Source organism: Limanda limanda, chromosome 10 (genome assembly GCF_963576545.1).
Source record: "Limanda limanda chromosome 10, fLimLim1.1, whole genome shotgun sequence".
Taxonomy (NCBI): domain Eukaryota; kingdom Metazoa; phylum Chordata; class Actinopteri; order Pleuronectiformes; family Pleuronectidae; genus Limanda; species Limanda limanda.
The window spans coordinates 12,357,122-12,376,790 of NC_083645.1; the positions used below are offsets into that span (position 1 = coordinate 12,357,122).

The following is a 19,669-nucleotide window of genomic DNA, read 5'->3' on the forward strand; positions in this document are numbered from 1 at the left end:
GGCCTCGTTCACCGCTGATCCTTTACTATTTGCGTCATGCATAGGAGAGCAGAGTTACACTAACGCACCCAGTCACTCAGCTGGGACACATTTATCATCCGCACAAACACACAACGGTGTCACATAAAGAAATAAAAAGAATGGGATGTGGTTGCAGACTGCGCGCTCGCACTTTGTCTGCGCAGATGAGGCCTGTAGGCCATTTTGTCACAAGGGGTGGGAGACGTCAAATTCCCATTTATGAAGCGTTTGGTTGCAGCCAGGAAATAAACAGCAGATGATGCTGCTGCCTATTCGGTGGATGCTGTGCATAATGTTATCAATTAGCACTATGCAAACAGACATAGACTTGGCATGCATGGATTCAAAATAAGCAGAGACGCTCTTAAAGGTTCAGGGTAGACTTTATTATTTCTTCTAATTGTCAGATGCACTCTGCAAGAGGGTGCATAGCTGTGTAAGGCACACGGCCTCCGTGCATAAACTTCTTTGTTACAGTGGTATCCAAAAGCAGACACACCTCTAGATATGCAGTAGAAATGCCTGGAAAACACAGTACGTTAACAGTACCTTCAATCACCCGGTATTACTTCTGGAATTAGAAAATTTTGCAGCTGAAATGCACATTGGCACACTTTTCTTTTTTTAAATATATATTCATGAGGACAGTGTTGTTGAGAGGAGTTGCATTGCCGTGTTAGCAAGTGCAAAACACAAATACAACACAAACATAGCCTACGATAACTTCACTTTGAACCACTCAAACCTTCAAAAAAATCCACACAGATCATCATGGGACACGTGGAAGATTTGTCAAATTGCAGTTACATGACAATGGCAAAGGCTGGAGGTAAAAGGGAAAAACAAAACCAAGCATGCAACACTCAGCACCTTCATCTAGTAGGAATTCACATAAAAATGAACAAACCAGCAATAACTTCATTTGAATTGTCTTCATAGCAATTACATCTATAGAACAATAATTAAAACCATTTATATTCCAGCAGTTTCTCACGGTTACCATAGAAAAATAAGTAAAATTGACACAAACAAATCTTCTGGAAGCTCAGAGTTGGTCCGTATAACAAGTGGAGGAAGCAAGTGTGCCTTTTTTTTGTCTGCCTACACGTCCTCTGTGTGTGTGTGGGTTGACAAATGTTTCATGCGAGAGAAATTGATGAGTTTCAACTATGAATCCAGTGCAGCCCAGTTCTCCAGTCCAGAATGGGGGAAAGTTGTAAAACACTGGTGCGGAATCAGTGGCTGTGTTTTTGTTATATTCTGAGAGGTAATGGGGAGAGGTCAGGTGAAGACTGCAGCAGTGAACATCCTTCATCACCGATCCGACTCAGTAGCAGCCATCTTTCCAAGATTCATCTGATAGTCTTGTCACGCCCATAGACCTATACATAAATAAAAAGAAGTGTTAGTTTAAGTAAGAGTTATTTGTCATTTGTTTTGCTGTAGTTCTTAATATATGAAGTTCACCTTCTGGTTGGTTGTGAGAGTTTACTCCTGGTGGATGCAGTTGGTCCAGCTTGTCCTTGACCCACAGCAGACCTCCCTGCCCCAGCTGAGGCTCTCCCTGGTACGTAGGCTCTGCCATTGGCTGAGCCCGGGGACTGGACCCTGCGACCTCCTCCCGCAGACGGTCCTTGGATGACAGGCAGACCTCGTGAAGGCTGACGGCTGCCTGCCATGGGGCCCACTGGACTGACGGCTTTAACTGGAGTCCGCATGGAGAGTGGAGACTGGCCAGTGCCACGCATTCGACTACCAGCCATACCTCAAGTGGAAGAAAGGCACAATCGGTTTAATGGACTCTCAATACAGATTGTTTCTTTAAGACAAGAAAGATAAATGCATCCTATATTTTAAGTCTAAATCCGATTTATTTTTTCAGTCTGGTGTTACTTGTATATCAAAAGAATAGTGCTATAAGGTTTATTATTAATTTCGATATTTGGACAAGCTTAGGAACATCAGTGCTGGATTATCAAGGATAAATCTTGAGCAGAGACAGGTACATGTAGAGGGCAGATGCTCTGCCTGCCGAGGATGGCATTAACTTTATAGATCTTTCGATGGGCTACCAACAATGGCCCATAAACTCGATGTAATTAATGGGAAACAATGGCCCTATAAAGTGTACTTTAGGAGGAGGCATTAGAAGAGCACATTACCCTGCCAAAGCTGATTGGCCACTTTATCACCATAGTCTATATATGTAGTGAGATCAGATACAGTACACATAGAACATAACCTTCATGGCAGGAGTACATATAAAATGCCTAAATTGCCCCTAATGGCTGTCTAAGCAGTATTGTAAAAAAGTGTGACAATAATGCGTAAAAGATCATGTGCATCATTATCCTTGTGTGTGTCTCAACATAACAAAACAGGAACCTAAACAAAATAACTAAATCGTTCCGTAGCACTACTTTATTCCAAATCCTATCTTTAAGAAGAATCACCTTATCTTATCGGACAAATCTTACACCTGTGGTCATGCAGAGGTTAAGAGGAGGTAAAGTTGAAGGAAAAAAGTGACACTATACAGAGGGCAAGACAAATACAGGTGCCATTATGTGGGTGGAGTGGTGCGGACCAGGTGAGGAGGGCAGGGTTACCTGTGGAAGGGGAGTGAGTCAGGTGGGACATGCGGTTGCCAGAGCTCTGGAGGTTAGCCTCCATGCTGCGGCTGTTTCTGACTGCTTCCAGGGAACGTAGGCTGGTGCGGGGGGCCAGATTAGGCATGCTGTGTCTCAACTCCTCTGGAACCACACATACACAACACATTTAACAACAGCACGCACATAGTCACACCTTTGGTACAACAACAATCTCTTGGATCGCCAGTCTAATCTTCCCAGCATAGGTTGCTGTGATCTATTACGGGTTAATCCCTACCTTCACTCTTGGCAAATTTAATCAGCTCTGCACTGGGGCCCTGGAGAGATCGTCTTGGAGTTCTTGAGCGTGGGGCCGCGAGTCGGCTGCTGTATTCCTGACCGTGGTTGGAGGTGGAGGGGGACAGGCACCGGGGGGAACCTAAGGGCGAGGGGCTGAAGTGATGCCGTCTCTGGGGAACGGAGCAGAACTCGTCCTCCTCGTCTTCCAGGCTGTAAGTGTCAAATTCTTGATCGCTGTAGGTACCGGCCCGGCGCAAGGACTGAAGAGATGTTGTGGAGCTGCGGCGTGATGCAGTCGCTGATGTGGAAGCATAATCCTGCCTGAGACCTGACAGGAAAGTGAGAAAGTCAAAAAGGGAAAACCGCATTGACATATCTGCACTGACACTGCCTGTGCTAGTTTCTTATATCACGGATTTACAACCCTCCACTCTCTAAAGTTTGGGAAAAAAATTACAGGTGACGTGCTGCACACCATGTGACAACTCTACTCACTCTCTTCCTGTAGGCGAGCCATGATCTGGACGTCAGTGAGATCCTGCAGCTTGTAGCCCATAGAGATGGAGTCATCTGACGTGCTGAGCTCACTGTCTATAGAAGACTGGGAGCTCAGGGCGGACTGCATGCCTGTGACACCTGCAAGCACAGTGGGACTCCTGTTACATCAAGCAGCATCCCACTCATCAATGACAGTAACATTGAACAGGTGTTCTGCTACTCTGTTGGTAAGAAAGAAAGATGCCTTAAATTCATTGCTGGATTTTTAAAACTGCATATGATTGTAATCAAGGAAAACAAGCACTAACCATGCTAGTCAGGAACATGGTAAGATAAACTGTTATTTGTGTCATATATATACACACACATATATTTAGGACACAAATAACAGTTCAAAGTTTCAAATAATGAAAAATCAACGCATGTCTGAGTAATCTCTATCAACACCTCAGTCTACTGTCTTCAACATCAGGCTCAGATCGTAAAAATGGAGTCCGAGGTGCACTCTAACTCACCCTGACAGAGCACACGCTGCCTGTACAATTCATAAGGCATTGGACGGACCCTGCTAACATTTAAGAATCGAGGATATAAATTAAGACGACAGCTCTCTTTAACAAACACATTTTTCATGTTAAACGACATCTCTCTGCAAACCAAACACCCTCCAGCCTGTTCCAGCAGCATCAGTCTGGAAAGGACTGTCTGGTGATAATTATGTTGCCCAGAAAAAAGCTGTGTGCAAGCGTCCCCTACCAGACGTGTCTGTCGGACACAGGCCCAACACATGGAGGCAAACAGGAAGTGACAGCATCATCTGGAGGGCACTTTGTTATATAAAAAGTCTGGGATTAGATTTGGCCTCTGCCCACAAGCCAAGCATGTACACATCCATGCAAAGCTTTGTTATTCACAGGCTTTTCTCATCCACATAAAGAATAGTGCATCTTCACACAGTGTCAGGTGTTGTGAGGCAACAGGAGGAATAACAATAGTGCAAAGTGACGGTAACACACAATCCCCACAGCAAAGTCAAAAGCACCAACATGATACAGTATACTTCACACAGGTTAGAATCACCACAGACCTGCAGTACACCAGTGTTTTCACACCCCCCCCCCAAGTATAAACCACATATACTTTACATCATAACTGACCATCTTCCAATGTAGATCAATACTTCAATTCAAGATAAGTTGACATGCTTGAGGTAAACAATCAATTACAGTGAACATTATGTCTGGTTTTATTTTTTTACCTCCACCAAAAAGAATATGTTTTTATCTGCGTTTGTTTGTCTGTTTGTTAGCAGGAAAGAACCCATTAAAATGTGTGCAACAATTTAATGGGACTGTGGCAGAAGTATGCGCTCTACTGAAAACTTTTTCTAGTTGTTTGGTTTTTATCTTACAGTAAACTATGTGATTTATGTTTAGTAGTTGGATACTGGTCTAACCCACTACAGAGTTAACAGCAACCTTTATGCAAGAGACAACTACAATACAAATTTGCCTTTTCAGAACATCTGTATTTACATATTGTTCTTTGTTGTCTGATCTAACTCCTGAATTCACTGCTGTTCAGCAGACAGAAATTTTGTCTAATGTTCACTGGAATATTTAGCTTTTTGGGGATTGTAGTACAATAATTAAAATAAACAATAACAGCAAAATAAACAAAAACAATGGCTACCTTTGGGAAATGGTTATTTATAATGTACCGAATATGTTTTACATAATAAAACATGCAAAATGCTTTAAATACTCCCAGTAAGATCCCAGAGAGAACCCACTGCTGATGCATTAGAGCACACGCAATCAACTGACCTACATCTTTACAATAACTGACGTCAATCCCATTGTTGTGTAGAGCAGAAAATAAGATGCAGTGTATTAATATCATGCCATACCTGAGCTGCCACAGGTTAGTAGGGATTTGTTAGTTGATTTGTGGTACCCAGGAGAGATCAGGCCTGATCCTGCCTCAGCCGACGGGCTGCTGTACATGTTCCTCCATCGAGACGTAGCTGGGGACAGGAGAGAAATGTCAGACAGTTTGGGAGAATCTACGCACTTGATGACATGAGCTGCTTTGACATTTTCTGGAGGGGCTGTATGTGAGAAAACGCATGTCAGAGTCAGCTGCCTCCGATAGTCTCAAACACTTTTCTAACACGAGAGACACACAAAACTGAAAAAGAAAATAAATACAACTATCTAAGGATGAAAGGAAGACAAATACGAAGATGTGAACTAAGAAAGACAGCTTCAAACGTTATTGGTGATCAGGGTGGATGCTGGTGCTGATGTTCTGTAAACAAAAACACGTGACCTCAGAGCTGAACGTATACGTTATGTTCTGCCTCCTGTATGATCTACACACATTTTCCTGTTGTTGTGAACAACTGACCCGAATACTCAGGAGAATATCTGGACCATTGTCTGAAACAGCTATAGAGAGACAAAAAAAAATTGTGGTGGGATAAGTGTATATGAAATTAGAGGAGTACAGAATAATATTATAGACTTATACAATGTGTAGACAGTTTGATTGTGAGTTGAAATGTCAATTTTGCTTGACACAATAACTTTGAGAGAAACTGTATGTAGAAAAATAATAGATTTCCATTAAAACAGTCTTTTTTTTACTTTTCATTCACCTTTATTGCCAACCCTATAGTTTCTGCAGTTAGACTGAAACCGGCTGCATGTCAACTGGCAGTTTCATGGCCCAGTGCTACCGCTTTAAAAAGGAGAGCTGACCCAGAGGGAGGAGAAGGTAATTCAACCCAGCCTGTGACTTCAGCCCTGGTGTGAATAACTTTGTTGTTCAGCTTTTGCAGTGTGCAAGAGGTAGGAGCTGCGAGCAGGATTAATAATGAATGTGGCCTGTTGGATCAGACACAAACTTCTGTCCACACAGAGACGTACACACTATGCAAACTTTCACGGTGGTGCGCCAGCATTGTCAGTCGACTTGCACGCATACGAATGCATGCAAATGCACAGTGGAGGTGAACTGTAAATAGGAAAGCAGCACAGCCACATGAAGAGCGGAAGAATGAAATGCTGAATTAGTAACCTTAAACCTGATTTGGGTCAAAAGTTGCCAAGGAAGCAACTTGTGACTCGGATTACTTCAGTTACAAAAGTTTGCTCATTTAAAAACACAGATAAATAATTACTCTGTTTGGAGCATTCCACACGATTTCATGCAAAAAAATACACCTATATGTTTGGTAAACTCATACTCTGATCCAAGCGGTTGATCAGGAACCGACAAGCCTTCTCTGTCTCTGGGCTGCGATGGTCGAGAGCCTGCCGACACCATTTCAGTGGAGACTCTGGGCCCGCATCTGCTACTTGCTTTTTAGGAGACACATATAACCTGAGGTGAGAGGGCAGAAAAGAAGAAACCGTATTGTTACTATTAATACAAAGACAATACAAAAAAATCAAGGTGCATTAAAGGCTGAAGCAGAACGCCTGCTTTACTTCTTTGTGAAACATACATGTCAAAGAGTAAGTGCAGAGCTGATAACTTGGTTGAGGACAAGGGAGAGATTAGTGTGAACCACGGGAGGGCGGAGTATGCACTTAATGACTCTGAACATGCCATGCAAAGCATAATTTGTTTTGCACAATGTGTCACATACACTTGACTGAGCACAGGCAGAAAGTTACGCCCAAACACTGAATGTTCTTGTGGCTACAGCACAGTAACATCTCCCACCAAACAAACAACCAGGCTGTTCAAAGCCAGTGATGTAATGAGTGAGCAAATATTTGAAGTAAGTAATGCATCTTTGATCTCCCTATGACAGCCTCCAAATAATGGTGGACAAGTAGAATAAAAAAAAAACCATGTGAAAATATCTCGTTCACAAACCCAAGGAAGTTATTGTATTAAAAAAAGACTCACTATTTGAAATGCAAGTTCTTATACGTGCAGCTATCACTGTGCATTACTTTCCGCTACAAGAGAAAATCATCGGTCACACCTGAGAAACGGCCTGCGTGCCATCAAACCCCATCAGCATCTACGCTTTGTCTGCAATGTGTCCAGTGTTGCCCCAGCGAGAGCAAACAGCCATTAAGTTCACCGCAGTGCTTTTGAAGAGTCGGCTGATCCTTTTGAGTTCCATACACGGAAAGGACCCCGAGTGACCGGGTCTGGACTAACCACAAATCCTATTCCCATCGGCCAAACACAAAGGGGGCTATTTCCCACAGGGACTGAGCACAAATAGAGAGAGCAATATTCAGGTCACAAAAACACAGCTACTCTGTGTGTGGGGGGGAGTGTGGGCGAGAGCTGCCTCTTTCATACACTAATCCTGCGTTGGATGAGGAATAATGATGCATGTTCTGCCTGCGTTTGATGCAGTCCCAACACAGTTTTGATTCCAGATTGGGACGCGGCTGATGCCATTCACATAAGTTCATATTGTTCACATAGTTTTAACCATAGTTCTAAAAATATCACTGTTACACCTGCAAATTTTACCAGACCTTGTAGAAACATATGTCCTGTGAGGGGCTGAGATTATACTTGAAACAATATAGTAATTCTATAACAACTTTAAATTTAACCCTATAGCTACTATATCAAATATTTACGGGAGGAAACACTGCATGTTGAGATCCAGTGTGGGAATACCACCAGATGTTTCTGATCTTAGATCATCTAATTATACTCTTCTACCCGATTCTACAAATCCAAAAACCTGTAACTAGAAAGCCAGTTGCTGCCAGTGTTTCTGTGCCTGCTGTGGTCTGGTCACACGGGGAGGCCCTCCGATCACATGCTGTGCAATCCCACCCAAAGCAGTTTAGCCATGTGGCAGCATCCTGCCCAGAGCAGATCAGATTATGTCGTTGGAAGGGATTATTGGATGTTTGGCTATGATAACCTTGCAAAGCACACATGGTATGGCTAATGATGTGAAATTGAAAAAAATAAGTCATGAATGGTCTGGCTGTTAAGCTTCATGGCTGAGCTGGGTAAGTAGCCGACACAGTATGGTGCCTGTTTTAGGCAAAGCAACGCCCATACCATAAACATACATGGCCGGTCTTATCATAAACATAAAGATAGAATGGATATTATTAATAATTAACTTTCTGTTTGTGTTCCTTAATGTAATTACAATGGTCACGTTACAAGAATCTGAGCAAAGTTCACATTGTTTCAAACGGCAGTGGGTTTTTTCAAGCTTTAACCTGACCTGCATTCAGGAACGAGCTCATTCAGATACAACTATGTTAATCTTAAGTACATTATGTAACAAGGCTTATGGTTTGCGGATCTATATCAGGTCAACTTGTAATTATTATTAAGAAGAAACTTCTTTAGAGCAGATAGGTCAAACCGCAAGAGAGGAGCAGCTTCTCCCTCTCTTATTCACAACTCCTTCTGAAACCACATAGGCTGCCGTTTCTTTTGCCTCCTCCACATCCTCTCTTCTTCTCTCACTCTCCTCCTTCACTAGCACTCTATACCACCTCCTTGTTTGCCACCGTAAAGCAAAAAACACCTTGTTTCTGTGTATAGGGAGAAAAGGCTATTTCTGTGTCAGCCCAGAGTTGAGTCTAATTTCAAATCTAAATACCCAAATGCCACAGTACATACTCACTGCGCTCCAGGGGAGTGATGCTCTTAAAAATCAGAGGTTAAAATTAAAAGCTCCAGCCACTCATCTGGCTAAAGGGGCTCCTGTAGGATCCTAACAGGGAACTTTAAATTTAAATGTGGCATCATATATACAACGGTGTAATACATTCGATTGCAAACAGCTCTAACCAGGTGTTGTTTAACTATACGTTAGGTAACAAGAATATCAAAGGGATGCACAGTGCAGCTGATGAAACGTACCAGCTGTCCTCATCCTCTACTGCTGCACACTCATCCTCCAAATCCAGGACGTCCACCTCATCCAGTCCCGTTTGGTCCACCCCTGAGTCGCTTTCTGCAAGAGTCTCTGACTCATAACTTTCCTGAGAGGGGCTCTCTGGCGTCTGACTTTGCCCTTGGGGATCCCCCGCTCCGTTGCTGTAGGTCAAGGTGAGAAACCCCCCGCACGGATCCCGCTCCTCGTCTTCGTCCTCCTCTTCTTCCAGCCTGTTGGTCACAGGTAGAGGGGACATCTCCTCGCTGCTGCTGTTGCTGTCCTGTGGGGGGGAAAGCTCAAAGTCTGTGCTGCCCAATTCGGCGCTCGGCTCCAACCTGAGGCACGGCAGGGTCAGCCCCTCGTTGATGTTGGCGGCCGCTGTGACGTTGCTGTTGTCGCTGGCACCTCTGTGGATGTTGGCCTTGTTGCTCCCCCTGGTGCGCAGGGTCTCATTCTGGACCTCCAGCCTGCGGACCAGCTCCTGAAGCTTTCGGACCTCCTCCAGCTCCACCCCTGCCAGGTCTTGGCCCCCCTCCACTTCCTCCGTGCACCCGGTCTTGGAGCTCTCCATGGGGCTGCCACTGTCAGGCTGGGGGACCACACTGCCGCTGTCCGGGACCACCATCCTCCTGCTCTGTTAGAGGACATGGCAACATTAGTAGGATGCACAATGAGGAGTAGCTGGATCATTTACACAGAAAACATGCTAATGACGAAGCTCCATCCTCTGGACCTGGAAGTTGGTTAGTTTACAAACATCAGGACAACAGGTTGTGTTTATAAGGAGAATCACATGTCTTCTGTTTACTCTGGTTATGTGAGGACTTGAGAAAATGTCTGTTCAAAATTCAGAAATGTTGTGATGCTGACAGAATAGTATGGTTGCTGGATTTGACTGCCTCCGTTTCTACATCCTGGAAAGAAGGCAGAGTGGTTTATTTGTTTAGTCTCGTTGCTGATGCTGCAAAACTCTGGTTTTCTTTCTTACTTCTTTCCTATAAAGCGGTGTCTTGAACTCCTGTGGTTCTAAGCTGGGCACCAAACAACAATAACACAAATCCACCAGGATGTTCTGGTTCGATCCCATGTGTTCGCTTGTTATCACACAGGAAGCTCCGGTATCACAGCTAAAAGGCAGCAAACTATCTCTATTATTTACATGGCGACGTGAGGCTGCTAACTCAGCATCAAGCTAGCTCCACGAAGACGCTGTGCATCAAGACATTCAGCAGCTAGAATGGGAGTTTGGAATAGCCTGGTTGGTGTTAGCTGTGCTAGCATATGCTACCAGAGGAGACCTACCGGTGAGAGAGCCGTGTTGTCCCAGCGAGCCTGCTCGCTGCTCCGACCTGAAACTCCCCGGAGCTCCAGCGGTGGGTGAAGCCACTAATTACGAGCGGGCGAAAGGGCTCCAGAGCCGGGCGGTGATTGTCAGGAACACACCGGGGATGTGAGCTCCCTGCTCGGCTAATCCATGCTCCCTTGTCGCTGCCGCTGCGCCGCTAATAGCGTTGATGATAGCTTGTTGGTGGAGTTGAGTTACACACGCACGCACACGCTCACACACACGCTGGCGGTACAGACCTGCAGCAGCAGCACCTCCCCCCTCTCTACAGGGTTGGTTTCACTGGTATTTAGCGCCCCCTGTGGAGAAGAGTTGGTACTGCAGTGGCATGTCCAGCTCACTGACCTCAGTAGGTCGAGTTCTATGCATGTTCTGTTAAAGGCTGGCAAACAACAATCTTAGAAGGTCTGTGTCACTTGTGGCACATATTATTCACTCATTTTAAGCCATCAATCTACCTGAACAAAATTAGCCGAAACAGAATAAAACGGAATTCACCAAAATGTGAAACGGCGTCCTAGGCAACTGCCTTGTCGCCTGTAGGAAAGACCGGCCCTGCAGGAGGAGTTCCTAACACTGCTTCCAGACAAGCACTGGACTCCCCTGCAATGATCTGGAAGGAGTGAGGGGCTCCATTGTTTGTCCTGCCAGGCCCCCAGTAAAAACTAGACCAGTGAGAGGCGCCGGACACTCTCCAGAGGTGCTGCATGTGGTAACGCAAATCTCTGACAGCAAGACTCAAGGATTACTGCAAAACATTTTTTGCTTTCAAAGAGCTAATTTAAGTTTACAGGTTGGAATACATCTCGCCTTGCAGATCTTGCATCCCCTTACAGCCCTGAGATAAGAATTCCAAGGCTCTGAACCATCCTACCTGATAAAATATAGCAGGCTGAGTCGATAGTTTTCTTTGAATCAACAATTAAAACATATTTTATAGTACAGATTCCCTGATTCTAGTTTTTACTATTGTAAAGCGAAGTCATGATTAAATTTCTCCTATACGTTCAGTTTAAAAAACATAATTTATAACTTTGTTTTTATGTTATTTTGATGTTTTTCTACCAATGTGGTTTTTTTTGTGAGGCACGTTGTAACTTTGTTTTGAGACTCTAAAAACTAAAATATTATTATCGTTGTTTACTTTGTGTAACCTCCATTGTAGCCATGGGGTGTCGCTGTTAACATATTTGTGCAATCATCGCTGTATCTGAGCCAGAAAAGAGTGAAACAAAACATTATTCCGCAATGATTAATGACAGTGAAGAATTGCAGTCATTCTACAATAGATAAATATAAATAAAAAAGGGAAACTATCTCATTGACTTTTTTGAATGTAATTTAAAGTGCCCTAAGAAAAATGGATATTTCAAACTTGTATAAGGCGATGATTATTCAACAGCTTGATCCCAGAAACCTAAACCCTATGGTCATCTTGTCTTCACACAAAAACCAGGTCTTGCTTAGACAATTCATTTGATAATGCTAATGTTGGAGTGCTAAAGAAAAGAGAACAATAAGTTATGGTTTCAATAAATTTGACAAAGAAGTTAAAGGTGTTATAAACTGAGAATAAACATTGAGGTCATGCAGTTAAGTTTATGGAGTGGTTGTTTTCCTTCATTTGACTTCCTCTTCCTCTTTCAGGAAGCTGGGACAGAACTTAATTTACCTGAATAACCTGTTTCGTAAGCAACAATAATATGTTGTTGCAGGAAAAAGCAGGCATTATGTGAAATGTGATATTGGTCTTTTGGCTTCATGTTTGGTTTAAGGACATAAATTGACTGTCTACCTCCCATCATTAAGCTTTGTCCTCATCTGACCTGTCTTCTTGTGCTGCAATCTCTCATGTCACAGAGCACAGACAAGTCCTGCTCCTGAAAGATTTCTGGAAGATAAAGCAACACGCCTCCCATTCACCTTAAGCAGATTCATAAAATCTATCATGCCTCTTGGAAAGTAATGTAAGTTTATTATCTGACAATCTCCCTTATAACTGATTTACTGGTGTATATCTGTACAACTCATCATAATCCTGTAAGTAAATTCCAACTGAAGCCAGCTGGTGGAGGGAAAGTTTGTGTGTGATCTCAAGTAGTCGCATGTTGCTGTATGGGCATGTATCAACCGGCCTGTGATGGAAAAACACAGCCTCCTCTACCTTGAGCAATCAACTTACATAGGATGGAATAAAAGCTCAGCTATGGATCTGTGAGATGCGTGGCTCTGTCTTCGGTATGGTCTCTCCAAAGCACTGCTATACTGCAGCTTCAGGTGCACATGCTGCTGTTCATCTCCTTCATTTGAACAGTACACATGAAGTCCCTGCATGTGGAAACTGGATTCGGACATCAAAAGTCACTTTGTCAGCATAAACCAAATTTCATGTTGTCAATCCGGAATGTGCCACTCCTGCAGCTCGCCCACTCCCTTTTCTTCAGCAGGCTAGAACCCGTTGTAAATCTAGATGCAGGAGGCCTTCGGGGTTGATTCATTCAACCATTAAAAATGCAACGGAAAACTGACCATGCATGCTCATGAAGAAGAATAACTGGACATTGCTGCAACATTTTATTCAAGAGAACTTTAATTTCTATTTTATTTATTTATATCGTACAATGAAGTAAAAGTGAGTGTACGTTTTCCCTTGTGTGCTGAATAGTGGACATGAGGAAAGTGATGATGAATTCTTTCCGAGCACGTCCTGTGACTTCCAATATTAAATTTCTGTAAATCATTTGTGTTGGTTAGTTGTTTGCTCGAGGGATTTTTGTGTGGAGTTTGCATGTTCTCCCCTGTGTGAGTGGGTTTTCTTCCGGCTTCCTCCCACAGTTCATGCCATGGAGAGACTTTAAATCGTTTGTCAATGTGAATGTGAGCATGAATAGTTGTTTGTCTCAGTCCTGTGATGCTGTCCAGGATGTACCCCGCCCAATAGACTCTTCATTACAAATCATCACGTTAATTAATAGACCCGTTTCTCACAATTTATTTTCTTGGCGGCAGTTTTGTGTTGGAAACTATATTTTGTCCTTGCAAAAGTCTGACCAAAATACACTTATATGATTGACAATGCTGAAATATCAATCTCACATCATCTTACACGAGAATTAGGAAACATTTTGAAATAACTGAGTATGGACAAGTGTTTATTATAGTTATTTTTATTTTTGTTTTCCACTAATGTCCATTAGAAACAATCTTGTCCTAATAAATATGTTATATTTTTTTATATGATGTTATATTTGCTAATAAATTCCTGAACTTAATATGACACTGCGAAGGACAGTTTGATCAAATATACACAAATACAACTCAAGCAAAACATTTTAACATTGATTTTTTTATTTGAATAAAACTATTTTTTTTATGGCACGATTTGGCAGTATACCTGTGGTATTGTTAACACAGCAGGAGCTTTGATGGATTTCCATTGATACAGTTGTTCATGTTGGTTGGATTTAAGCTACACCCTGTCATATCTTTATTACTGTCTTTTACGTCATTGCATGGAAAAAAGCCCGGAAAATACATCTATTGAATTCATTTACTTTGGTATCACAGACCAATTTTCTTCCCGTAGCATCAACCCAAACACCATTTATAATCAAACATAGCAGCGTGGAAAACAGAGGCAGAGGCGGAGATGATGGGCAGGCTTCCTGACTGGTGTACTGGCACGTAAGGGGTCAGGCGTGGAGAAGAGGAATCATGGCAGGCATGTTTGGTTACTTCTTTACATTTTAAAGAAGTTAAGGTTTTTCCTGTTCTTTCTTCTCATCTTCAATGTCTGTGTGATCACAAGGCAGAAACACAAATGAGGTAATCAGTATGAGTCTGGATGTTGTCAGGACAAGAAAACAAACTGATATCTTTACACATTGCAATATTGTATTATTGTATTATCTATTTTAAAACCTCAAATCTGATGCACACACCACAGAACAATCATAATCCGAAGCACTCCTGTTGAATAGTGTAGCTCAAAGGCTTTTGATCTCCAACAAAACTGGTTCCTTCATTTCTCAGAAAGCAACTCAGTGGTTGCTTGCCACACCCTTCGCGTTCCACACTGTGTTTGGGCTTTCTCTTATTGTATGTTAAATTCAAAGTTAACGATTTGAGCAGTGTGTGCTGATGCTGCTGCTGCTTTCCCACTGACATACCAGTCGGTTGGGATTGTTAGTCAGCTGGGAGCCTCTCAGCCTCTGGAAGGAAAGGACGAGCACTTTCACATACAAAACTCCATCTCCTCCAGAGCAGAAATAAATCTTGTAATAGGTGGATAAAGTTGGGTTTTGTGTTTCTTGTGAACATGCTGGCACTAAGGAACCACACTCAGGTAGCAAGGTGTGCTGCTCCAGTTAATCAGCAATGCACTGTTTGCAGTTGAGGTTCACTACAGACAGGGAGGCGCTGACTATGTTGACCAATGAGCTAAGGAGAAGGCAAAACCTGGATGGAGGCTTGATAACATGGATTTTCATTAAGAGCACACTTCTTTACACCTACCTTTCTTGGTTGGAATACAATTTTTTTCTTTTGTAGTAGTCGGTTTTAGTTTACATTTGTCAAAATGCTCGACCTCAGCATTGACCTTAGTGGGTTTCCCTTCCATGTTGAAAGAGTTCTAATGGAGAAAATGGGAGAGAGAGAGAGAGAGAGAGAGAGAGAGAGAGAGAGAGAGAGAGAACAGAAATTATAATTCGGATCAAAACATAGATTTTTGACTGAGAGGGCATCAGATTATGCTGCAAAGAAAGCATGAGAAAGCATGAGGCCACTATCGTTTCATCAATGAAGATGTTATCTGCAGTGCGTGTCCATTCATGTTTACCAATCCAGCCACACCTCAGTTAAAAAATACAGGCCTGGACCGAACTCTGGAATTAGGTAACCAGTCGCAAGAAACAACATGCACTTTACCACCTACCTGCGCACAATGAACAAACAGCTCTAATGTGGTGTCATATTTCATGGCACTGTTACTTACAAGTATTCAGTTCCACAAGAAAGACCTGGTTATTACTGACATATGTTGTATAATTATTTACATGTACATGTGATCATTGAAGAGATTTGCTTAATATCAAACAAACACCTGGAGGGATAAGATAACAGCATTGAAGGAACAAAATCTAAATTTGAATGTTTAAACGACATAAATTCTTTCCCACAGGAATTGACTAAATCCAAAAGTCCATTTTTAATGCAGTTTATTCTGCTCATGGTTTTGCATAAATCCAAAGAAATCCAGAGATTGCATTTAGACACAGTGCCAGGTAGCCTATAATATTATAATAATATTCTACACCTTCACATTGTAAATCGCAGCAAAAAGCTAAGTGCAATAATAAAACACAGTGAGTTTTTGCATGCAAAGGAATGCAGCGCCTTCAGGTACAGTACCCTATACACGCCCTACAGAAGAACAGAAAAATAAGCACTACAGTAAGAGTATCAGCATGGTGTATACCAGGAATGTTGCATAACCACTATACACTCTAATAGATAGAAGAAAGTCTTATGAGTAATAACGCTTTTTAAATGCATGATTGAAAAGGGATCCAGCTTGGTTTACCTGGTGAAGGCTGCGCAGTGATAATGTCCTCTACAGGTAGGATGCGTCTGTGTAATCCGTGCAAAGCCAACGGTTTAAATAGAGACAACACGCCCTTCTGCAAGCCTATGTGTAAAGCCATTCTCCATCTCCCATTGGCTAGCCCACAGGGGGAGTGCTATTTGGACACCCTCCCCTCCCTGTCTGGCTTCCAGGAGATATTATGGGTTGCTCCTTCTGCACCTTTCGTCCGCCCCTGGCCCCGGCTTCAGCCCACTGAGCTCCCATTGTTGATGGAGTAGATGATTTCATGTTGTTTTCTGTTTTTAACACAGTACCATCTAGTGGACTTATTACAATATAACACAATCTGTCCAAAAAAAAATCCTCCAGAATAGTGTGTGAACGGCGAAGACACAACAGAATCCACTTCAGGGAATGTTAGATAAGATAAGTTTATTAATGCACTTTCTTTGGACAGTTATTCTCTGTCGATTTACATGTATACACTGAGATTACAGACAGACTGTGGACGATTTATCTTTCACTGAGACATATTTTGTGAATAATAAACATATTTATTTCATCCATGCATGGTCCTAGTCTGATTGCAGAGGGTAATGGAGCATGTCCCACACCAGGCAAGAGGCAGGATACACCCTGTGTGGATTGACAGAGTGATATACTGCCCGATTCGGATTCTTGGCCAGGACCGTCATGCTGTGAGGTACCAGTGCTGACCCCTGAGTCATAACGTACTTGTAACAGCACTTTAATTCAACAAATCCTATTTTAAAAACATAAAAACTTGACTATGTAACTGTAACATTCATTCAACCGCATGATACTGACTGGAATTAAATAAAGCAGCAGAATATGAGATATCCTGACTTTGGTCCCGTTTAAGACTCTGCTCCAAAAAATGACAGCTCTCACTTTTCCCTATAATGCAACCTTTTGCTAGACCCTCCATGCCTTGCAAATAACCCACCAACAAAATACACATTTCGTTATACAGACTTTCGGTTATAAAGTTGTCTTCAAGCTTATAAATGACATAAATTCTCATCAAAAGCTGCAGAGGACATTTTCACATGCTGTGGTTCCATAAACTGAGATTGAGTTTTAGCTGAATTTCCCCTTTATGAAAAATGAAAATACAAGGCAATTGTGATTCCCTAGCACCATATGCTATACTCCTCACCCACCATCTCAGAGACATGGGCTCAGGTCCTGGCAGTGGTGCGTTAACTTTGGCTTGTGGATTCAGCAGTGTTTGCTGGTTTGAAACAGATGATCGATCACACTTGCTGGACTCCTGTTGACTGGATGAGGCACTTGCACAAGGACAAAATTAGGTCTTGGGATATTTTCAAGGGAGAATGGCCACAGTAATATTATATTTGAAAATCAATTCAAAGAGACTAGTTTAACCTGGAAATTAGATATCTCTCAGAGAGATCCTCCACGTCTTCTCAGCCCGAGAGTTTCCGCTGTCTGTCATAGAGAGCAGTGGTGATTCCCCATGTGATGCAAGATCTGAAAATAACAAGGGAGCCTCCTCGGTAAAGCAGAGCCACACTCTGCTCCCGAGACATCCACAGCATCCTCCATGAAGCCATGACCCCTTTCACCTCTCCTACCGGCTGTGCCTGCATGTTTGCCACCAGCACAGAGAGCGGGTAGATTGACAAGCTGCTTGCTAGGGAAGTCAGCGCCCCTGATATAAAAGAGGAAGCCATAGGATGGCACCACTCTCCCGCCACAGCAGCACTTACGGGCCCCTTCAGACCAAAGTAGATGGAGCAACCAAGAGCATTGCGGGCCGCGATGGGCAGGAAGGCTCTGTAGTACCCAAGGGTCAGCCTCTGTGCCCTCAGCCTGACAAGAACGCTCTTCAGGGTGGGAAGATCACGGTAGTTCCGGCCATCCTGCAACACATTTTGCACACGCTCAAAGGGAGTAAACACCACAGCTTCCACCAGACCGGCACCAAACCCAGCCAGAGCAGGCAGGGCCGAGGTGGAGATGACACTTTGGGAGGATAGCGAGAGTTGGTGGAGGATAGCTTCCTGAAGACCGAACAGCAGGGTGCCCTTCAGTGTCTGCATTAGTAATGGTGGCCCCACGCCCCTGTAGAGCTTCCTAGGTCCCTCTCTGAAGAGCTCACCCACTGCCTCGGGAAAAGGTTGGTTGTTGATTTGCTGACGGAAAACAGTCTTGTAGACAGGGAAAGCAACAAGGGTGGGGAGGAAGGTGGACATCCCTCCATTCAGGAAGCAATGGATGTTAAACTTTGAGTGCCCGAGGCCCTCTCCCTCTTCTTCGGGGTCAGGACTTGGTTTCATGCTTAAGCTATAGGTAGGAATGAGGAACAGAGATCATATCAGGTACGCACCCATTCATAATGAAACTGAAAATGGATGATGATCACACATAGACATTTCACACCTAAATAAAAACCTATTAGAGATAAATTATTATTAGAGATAAATATCAAGAATTTAAAACATAAAGGGCGCAATCTAGGGTAAAGTAAACAACAATTTGTATAATTTAGATGAAACCAACCAAAATTTAAAAAAAAATAATTGATGAAATTATCACTAGGATTAATTTATATAGTTTCTGCCAAAAGATCCCTCTTTCCTAAATCTGACACATCGAATCTGCATATATAGGTGTAGGGAGGACAGTCATATTGAGGCAGATAATGAAAGATGATTGAAATAAAAAAACTATTTTATCTTCCACAGAGACTTATCTTGTGAATGATCAACATATTAATTTCACCCATGCATGGTCCTAGTCTGATGGCAGGGGGTAATGGAGCATGACTTGAACTTTCATTAATGAAAGTAAATAAAGGAGCAGAGGATAAGGCATTTTTGTGGTGCCTTTTACGTTTCTGGTAAGCTATAAGGCAGGGAGGAGAGTGTCGATGAAAATGAAAATGAAAGAGGATCACACGTCGAATTTCAAATAAATGGCACTTAAAAAAACATCTGGTATGTAATGTCATCACAAACATATAAGAAAGAGACATTGACTCACCCCGTGTGCTATCGCAAGGTCAGTAAAACAGTCAGGTATATGTGGAGCGTCGTGTCGACTTTAATTTCCTTCCTGTCTGACCCTAACCACAGTGATCAGTGATTTCCGTTCATATTCACACACGTTCGATTCCGGTCTCTGTTTCCAGCCGAAAATATAGCTGTCAACTCGGATGGAGGATAATTCTCTCGGTGCACTGGCTGCGATTGGCCCGCTTTTTCGAAGATAGCTATTGGTCAAGACCGGCGACGTCTTCTGCTCTGGGATTGGTTGCTTCACCCTTCGCTTTAACCCCCCCTGTTAAGAATAAGGGCGAGTCCGGCGAAAACACAGCTGCTCTTATGTGGTCCTGCATGAGACAGGAAATCATTCATTATCACATCACTGACTGCACTTACATCGTCACA

General features: G+C 42.9%; 2 protein-coding genes and 1 long non-coding RNA gene across 3 annotated transcripts; all 3 read right to left on the reverse strand.

Annotated features, from left to right (window-relative positions):
* Nucleotides 1–385: 385 nt before the first annotated feature.
* Nucleotides 386–10,833, reverse strand: zgc:66447 (SLAIN motif-containing protein-like). Its single transcript, XM_061080106.1, has 9 exons — nucleotides 10,603–10,833; nucleotides 9,285–9,934; nucleotides 6,661–6,797; nucleotides 5,320–5,436; nucleotides 3,408–3,548; nucleotides 2,911–3,240; nucleotides 2,631–2,774; nucleotides 1,489–1,786; nucleotides 386–1,403 (listed from the first exon to the last, which is right to left on the reverse strand). The coding sequence occupies exons 2-9, from the start codon at nucleotides 9,923–9,925 to the stop codon at nucleotides 1,349–1,351; spliced, it is 1,863 nt and encodes a 620-aa protein (XP_060936089.1). The 5' UTR covers nucleotides 9,926–9,934; nucleotides 10,603–10,833; the 3' UTR covers nucleotides 386–1,348.
* A 3,142-nt stretch (nucleotides 10,834–13,975) lies between these two features.
* Nucleotides 13,976–16,319, reverse strand: LOC133011716 (uncharacterized). Its single transcript, XR_009680764.1, has 3 exons — nucleotides 16,230–16,319; nucleotides 15,161–15,278; nucleotides 13,976–14,438 (listed from the first exon to the last, which is right to left on the reverse strand). It is a non-coding gene; the product is annotated as an uncharacterized LOC133011716 (long non-coding RNA).
* A 1,364-nt stretch (nucleotides 16,320–17,683) lies between these two features.
* LOC133011383 (solute carrier family 25 member 53-like) lies at nucleotides 17,684–18,556 on the reverse strand. Its single transcript, XM_061079115.1, has one exon. It carries the CDS (start codon nucleotides 18,554–18,556, stop codon nucleotides 17,684–17,686), a length of 873 nt encoding a protein of 290 aa, XP_060935098.1.
* Nucleotides 18,557–19,669: the final 1,113 nt, after the last annotated feature.

What these genes read in the sequence shown, in the direction of transcription:
- zgc:66447 (XM_061080106.1), bottom strand. Translation starts at nt 9,925, where the DNA reads ATGGTGGTCCCGGACAGCGGCAGTGTGGTCCCCCAGCCTGACAGTGGC. An exon ending in GTAGAGGATGAGGACAGCTG is followed by an intron (nt 6,798 to 9,284) that starts GTACGTTTCATC and finishes CTCTCACCTCAG; the next exon opens with GTTATATGTGTCTCCTAAAA. An exon ending in GACTCACTCCCCTTCCACAG is followed by an intron (nt 1,787 to 2,630) that starts GTAACCCTGCCC and finishes CTTCCACTTGAG; the next exon opens with GTATGGCTGGTAGTCGAATG.
- LOC133011383 (XM_061079115.1), bottom strand. Translation starts at nt 18,556, where the DNA reads ATGAAACCAAGTCCTGACCCCGAAGAAGAGGGAGAGGGCCTCGGGCAC.